The 6816-nt window shown below is 44.6% G+C and overlaps 3 protein-coding genes across 3 annotated transcripts in view; 2 read left to right on the top strand and 1 right to left on the bottom strand.

The window, feature by feature from the left end:
* Positions 1 to 579, top strand: part of LOC132006490 (putative claudin-24) — a 673-nt gene extending 94 nt beyond the window's left edge. The window contains 1 exon segment of the mRNA XM_059384311.1: positions 1 to 579. Coding sequence (XP_059240294.1) covers positions 1 to 579 — 579 coding nt within the window.
* A 1443-nt stretch (positions 580 to 2022) lies between these two features.
* Positions 2023 to 3116, top strand: LOC132006412 (claudin-22-like). Its single transcript, XM_059384185.1, has one exon. It carries the CDS (start codon positions 2164 to 2166, stop codon positions 2824 to 2826), a length of 663 nt encoding a protein of 220 aa, XP_059240168.1. The 5' UTR covers positions 2023 to 2163; the 3' UTR covers positions 2827 to 3116.
* Positions 3117 to 3929: 813 nt separating this feature from the next.
* The window catches only part of WWC2 (WW and C2 domain containing 2), a 203847-nt gene continuing 200960 nt past the window's right edge, over positions 3930 to 6816 (bottom strand). The window contains exon 23 of the mRNA XM_059384357.1: positions 3930 to 6656. Within this exon, the coding sequence (XP_059240340.1) occupies positions 6590 to 6656 (67 nt within the window). The 3' untranslated portion in view covers positions 3930 to 6589. The remainder of the gene's footprint in view (positions 6657 to 6816) is intronic.

Here is a 6816-nt window from a genome sequence, read left to right as displayed (position 1 = left end):
TACCTGCCACAGTGGAAAAACCTCAATCTGGACCTAAACGAAATGGAGAACTGGACCATGGGGCTCTGGCAGGCCTGTGTTATCCAAGAGGAGGTGAGGAGACAGTGCAAGGACTTTGACTCCTTCCTGGCTTTGCCTGCTGAACTCCGGATCGCCAGGATTCTCATGTTCCTGTCCAACGGGCTGGGGCTCCTGGGCCTGCTGGTCTCCAGCTTTGGCCTGGACTGCCTGAGGATTGGAGAGACGCGGCGGGGCCACAAGAAGGGGCTGCTGATCCTGGGAGGGATTCTGTTCTGGGCGGCAGGGGTTGCGGTCCTGGCTCCGGTGTCCTGGGTCGCCTACCAGACGGTCCAGGAGTTCTGGGATGAGACTGTGCCAGAGATCGTGCCCAGGTGGGAGTTTGGGGACGCCCTCTTTCTGGGCTGGTTTGCTGGCTTTTCCCTCCTCCTGGGAGGGGGCCTGCTGGACTGTGCAGCCTGCTTCTCCCAGGCTGCCTCAGCTTTGGGCCACTATGCAGTGGCAGAAACACTAACTCAGAGTCCATACCTCGAAAATGGAATGGCAGACCCGAGAGTGTAAGGCTTTGATGGGACCGGAGAGACACATCTTTCCACATCAACTGTGATGTGGGGTCTACACTAGAAAGGGGTCTTTGTTCTGCAACTAAATCCGTGTAGCTCACATGTTATTAAATAACCACTCTTCTATTCTAGATCTCCTCTGCCCCCCAAAATCTGAAGAGGTAAGAAAGAGGCAAGTCTTGTAACTAAAAGAAAATTATCGTGGTAAGCATTACCTAGGTATGGGCAAAAATAATTTCATCGAGCTGGTTATTTAAATCAAAATGCGGTGGTGGTTGTCCATTGTAATCAGTATTAAGTTTTAATGTGTTAATTTTATATTAGAAAATTTTTTGGTTTTTGTTTTTGCTGGTAGCTGGAAATCATAAGAATTAGTATCTATTTCCTAAAGGAAAACCCAATCTGAAATCCTTTAAACATTCTGCAATAGCAACAGCACATGCTCAGCCTGTCCCAAAGTGTGATTTCCACGATGACGACTTTGGTCCTCTTTGAACAGAAGTGGTTTGTGTTTAGGACATTAGCAGGCGCCCGTTGTGACAGAATTTGATGAGGCTGATGGTTTTCGGTCCTTAATGATACTCTCACACTCAAAATGCTGGCCAGTCTCCTCTCTTGTCTCTTCCTTCCAAAGTTTCAAATCTAAAAAAGATGAGCAATTCCAGAAATGTCTTGTGCTAGATATCCAGATACTGACAGTTCCTACTTTCCCTAATAAAAAGCTTTGCTTTCTTCCGTTAAAAATGATCAGCATGAGGATATTGACTTTAGTGGTGAACTGACAAAAGGTGTTCGTTCCCACCTACAAAGTCCTGTTCCTTTACTTTTCTACAATATAGAAAGCAAACTTAAGCAAAGAAAACAAAGTGTCCATGCACACGGGCACAGATTTGACAGAAAGGCAGGGAGGGAACTAGACCTGGTCTTTAGGGCACAGCAAGCATGTGTTATGTCCTATAGGTAGCTCAAGGGTCTTAAAAAAACAGACCTGATTGAAAGTCTAAAGAGATTTCTGATCAGGTCGATGTATTGGGGTAAGAAATATTTTTCTTGAATCTGCTTTTAAAAAGGGATCACATTCAGTACTACCGTAACGTACGTACAGAAATCCGAGGGATAAACATGGCAAAGTGACAGGTGCAATTAATAAGATAGAAAGGCTTGGAGCTGAACCCAAACTGGGCCATTTTGCTTTTAGACTTAATTCTTTGACTTGTTAGAGAGGTTGGGAACAACCTGAGAGCCATCTGTACTGATAACAACGAAAGGGGGACGAGCACTGCCTAAGGTGATCTCAGAGACAAACTGCGACCACGGTCAGCCCTGACCACGGTCAGCCCCTAGGACGGGATCGTGGTGCTTGGCCACACCCTGGCATTGTTGCTGGTTGGTGGACTTATTTCCCTGTCCTTTCCTGAAAGTCAGTCAACACAGAATCAAACAATAGCCACTCTGGCAAGAATCCTCTACACACGATGAAGAAATATTTCCGAGCTCTGCAGAGAGCATAAGGTGTCACACTTCTCTGCACGCCCGTCGGAAGGCAGGAGCTGGTCTGCCTCGGGCTCCGTGGGGCTCAGGGATGGCTTTAGTATTTCGGACTGTGGCACAGTTCGCTGGGATCTCACTCTCTTTGCTGGGATGGGTGTTGTCCTGTCTTACAAACTACCTGCCACAGTGGAAAAACCTCAATCTGGACCTAAACGAAATGGAGAACTGGACCATGGGGCTCTGGCAGGCCTGTGTTATCCAAGAGGAGGTGAGGAGACAGTGCAAGGACTTTGACTCCTTCCTGGCTTTGCCTGCTGAACTCCGGATCGCCAGGATTCTCATGTTCCTGTCCAACGGGCTGGGGCTCCTGGGCCTGCTGGTCTCCAGCTTTGGCCTGGACTGCCTGAGGATTGGAGAGACGCGGCGGGGCCACAAGAAGGGGCTGCTGATCCTGGGAGGGATTCTGTTCTGGGCGGCAGGGGTTGCGGTCCTGGCTCCGGTGTCCTGGGTCGCCTACCAGACGGTCCAGGAGTTCTGGGATGAGACTGTGCCAGAGATCGTGCCCAGGTGGGAGTTTGGGGACGCCCTCTTTCTGGGCTGGTTTGCTGGCTTTTCCCTCCTCCTGGGAGGGGGCCTGCTGGACTGTGCAGCCTGCTTCTCCCAGGCTGCCCCAGCTTTGGGCCACCACGCAGTGGCAGAAACAAGATATCACTGTGAGCACCGGCAGATGAACAAAGCCCATCGGAAAATCTAAGCCAGAAAACATCAGTGGGGTCCATCGTTCAAGAGCAACTCACTCCTTTCTGGATTTGGTAGGATTTCTTGCTACACAGCCATCCATTCACTGGGCTTTTAATTTTCTAAAATGCATTTCCCTGTGGCTATTCGCTTCTTAAATTATAATTTCCTTCTAAGACAGTAAAAACACTTTTATCTTCTCTTCTGAGACCAAAACCACTCAAGACTTAATAGTAATCATACTCATTATGTGGATGAGTTTTCTCCATTTTAAAATAGATTCGGTGATTGCACAGAGCTGGTAAATAAAACATTGTATTAGCACTTACGTATCTTTGAATTGTTATTCATAGAGATGAATCGTTTTGGCAACTGCTAATCATTTATTGCTTTCGAGTGTGTAAGGTCACCTGTTATCTTGAAACTAAAGTCTTGTAGCCTATTTACTGAGAAAGGACATTAGATTAGACTAAAAAAATTGCTGGTTCTTTGAAAGCTTGAGAGGAGACGTGGGCTATTTCATCTCCTTTGTCATTGGAGACCTCAGGGCCTCTAAGGGGCCTTTTCCAAAAGCCAGCCACATTCCTTCATGCCTTCCTCACCAGTGCAGAAGCAGAGGGTGGCAATCTGGTGTTTGGGGAGGTTCACGTAAAATACGGGCCCCCAGTGTGCTTTGGCTTCGGTGCCCTGTGCTCTGTGGCAGACGGCTGAGGGCCCTGGATGCCGCTGGCTCTGTGGAGCAGCCACTGGGGGGCGGTGGGGGGGCCGCTACAGGTCAAGGTCGGGGGGGTAGGGTGGGGGGAAGCTCCTGGCCCACCTTGGGGACTCCTTCTTTTACTCCGCATGATACAAATGGGCCCTCTTTTTCTATCAACAATACTGACCGCCCAATCCAGAACCATTTCCAGCAAACTGCTGGCTTGGGAAGTTCCTCATGACGGATCTGGTATTTGCTCGGTACACGGCTCAGGTAAACTCTTGTTTGCAACAATCAGAGAAATTGACTGAACAGTACATGACACTGAAATGAAGTATGAAGCAATATGCATCTTTGTTTAAAAAAACAAACAAACCCACTGAACCGTTTTCCACCCACAAACACAGGAAAAGTGCAGAAACCAAAGTTAATCTATGCGATGTATTTGCGTACTTTTACAGAGACAATTAACAGAAACAGAAACATATTCAGAATTTAACCTGATTAAATATTTAGTTCAGTCCTGAGCTTTTGATATTTAATACAATATAGATAAAGTAATAGCAAAAAAAAAAAAAAGATTTTAGATTTGATTTGCATGCTACAGACAGCTAGATTTTGTTCATTTGGCTAGCAATATGTTTTTTTGTACCTGTAACTTAGATTCTGATATACAAAATTATAACATATTGATAATTCAAACTTGAGAACTAAATATTACATTCTTTTTACCCTGTGCAGAATAAATTCTACCTTTAAAAAATAGTATTTATAATATTAAAATTCATATTGTTCATATGGTTTTGTGATCAAGTTATTAAAATGTTTTGTCACTGTGAATCATTTGGGTTAGTACAAATATGACAGAATTGTTAAAAGCTGCCTAAAATACACAACACTATTGCTGATTCTTTTAAAAGTGTGGAAAAGGATTATATTAAAATAAGTTCGTTTCTCATGTTAGAAATGAGCAAATTTTGTAAAAGAAAACCCAAATCCTGGTCACAACTGTTGACTACCAGCCTGAGACAGATTTTATTCTTCTTTTATACTTGTCTGAAACTTTTTGTATTACAAAAAGTAAACAGCGAATCTGATGAAGACTTATAAAAGTGTAGATATTCCAATATAGCCTCTTCTATGTCAAACATTTAAAATGGCCAGAACCGAACTATATATTAAACAGAACATAAATAAGACCGTAAATAAATAAATGAAGAAAATAGAATTGAACGGTATAACTACACAAAATTCTATAAACATTTTCACGGTCAAGCTAAGACGCTGAAAACAGCTGACCTTCATTTAGCTCTACATTAAATAAACCTCTGTCTTTCACATTTGACCTTGACAAGGATGAATGGTATTCTCTTTCTAGTTCTCCTTAGTCATCTGATAGAATGAACCTCACGGCCTTGAAGGACTGTGTGCAGCCAATTCACAAGGCTAGTTTATGTTCAAAGTCGTGTCACATCCGGTTATAGCTTCAGAGACATTTAGATTTAAGTGGTGGGACAATGGAGGAAAAATAATTGAAGTTCTAGGTTCAGAAATTGCTTAATTTGAATTTTGATTCTGGTAAAAGGAACTTTCCAAAATATGTATAATTACTTCCAAGAAACTAAAAATTCCTGCCAGGGATTCTATGTTAGAAATAGAACTTAATACATATTTTTTTAAGGGGTCCATTCCTTGAAGATGATTTTTGCATTTCTTTAAAAAAAAAAAAAAAAGATTTAGTTTGTTACAGAAGACGGCTAGCCAAAAATTGCCTCTTCTACTGTAACTGGCTGGATGATAAGTAGGATTTAAATTGCATAAATACTCTTTATTCTAAAAGCCTTTATGTTGGCAGAGCTATAGGGCGGCTTGCTTTCTTTTAAGCACATGCTTGGGCTGGGGAGGGGGAGGACACTGGCTGGCTGGAGTCCGTTCCTCTGCCTACCTTAGTTCATCTAGGATTGTTTTCTGAAACAAACGCCTTGGCCCATACTTCAGATTGATGATCTCCCCAGGCACACTCTTCTCTTGGCCTCCTCACCACAAATTACAGATGGGAGCCCCTAAGAATGAGAGCTGCAAAATAATTCCTAGTGAATGTGAGAAATCGGTTTAATAAAGTTAAAAAAATTTTTTTCTTTTGGCAACTTTGATTTAATCAAGATTCCCATTTTCCTGAGGGAGTTCTTGTCCGTGTCCCCGCCACAAGGTGGGTGCTGTCTGTTCTCAGAGGGCCGGCCACCATGGTCTTGTCATGGGCACCACCCTCGGACCTGGGACAGCAGCTCAGCAGCGCAAGCTGGAAACCCTGGCTGGAACACGGCCGCGGAGTCCGGGCATGTTCTGGGCCGTGGGTGCTCGCTCACGTGCTGATTCGAGTGGGTTGAGGGTACCGGGCTCTCTCCTCTCCCTGCCCACCCTTAATGTGACAAATCACAAGGTCTTCCCTGTAGTTCGGAGCCCTGCTCCTTTGGGTTCCGAGATTCCCACTCAGCATCTGGTTTTCTTTAGACTCCAAGAAAAGGACAAGAATGAAAGTGTTTTCAGGAAACAGGGGCTTCAACACGGGCGATGGTGTGGGCGCAACACCTGTTTCGAGCTGGACTCATTGGACTCCTATTTGCCTTCAAACCAGGGGTACAAAGATACCACGTGGGCCTGTTGCCATCCTCCTGGTCTGCCCCTAAGACATCGAATGAAAAGCCAAGCTCGCCTTCTGCTAAACCGAGTTCTTTCTTGACAGTTGGTTCAACAGTATACTCTGGGCGCCACCTCTATTCCGTTTGTACAAAACACAGGCTGCTGGCGATTCGTAGGTACTGGACAACATTTGTGTACCAGATCACTCCATTTTGGTTACCTGATTTTTTTTTTTCTTTTTTAAACATACAAGGATTACATTCAAGGTACTTTACAAATGAACATGTTGAAAATCTGATGTGATATGAAAGCTCTTTAAAGAGTGGACAGTCACGTTACAAAAAACACCCCCCCCCAACAAAACAAAACAAAACAAATGTTCAGTCTTGTACCCTCCCTAGTTAGTGAAGAGGTGACAGAGTACTTTCCGTAGGGGGTGTGATCATACGTCATCAGCCGGCAGGGACGGAATGCTTATCTTCGCTCTGGTGAAGTAGGCAATCTTCTCCCTAGAGTCAGGGGTGAGAAATAAACTGGCTTGAACACAACATTGAAAATACTCTGCGACCACTGAAAATAGTCCCAAGAACTCCAGCGTGGTCTCTGCAAGCCTGCACAGGTGATCTGTTCCTTGGGCAGAACACTCTAAAATCAAGATCGTCTCCCCCC

Source organism: Mustela nigripes, chromosome 18, assembly GCF_022355385.1.
Source record: "Mustela nigripes isolate SB6536 chromosome 18, MUSNIG.SB6536, whole genome shotgun sequence".
Lineage (NCBI taxonomy): Eukaryota > Metazoa > Chordata > Mammalia > Carnivora > Mustelidae > Mustela > Mustela nigripes.
This window is presented reverse-complemented; position numbering and strand designations above follow the sequence as displayed.

Bases quoted from the DNA above. Each gene is read 5' to 3' on its own strand.
- LOC132006412 (XM_059384185.1), top strand. From the start codon at position 2,164: ATGGCTTTAGTATTTCGGACTGTGGCACAGTTCGCTGGGATCTCACTC.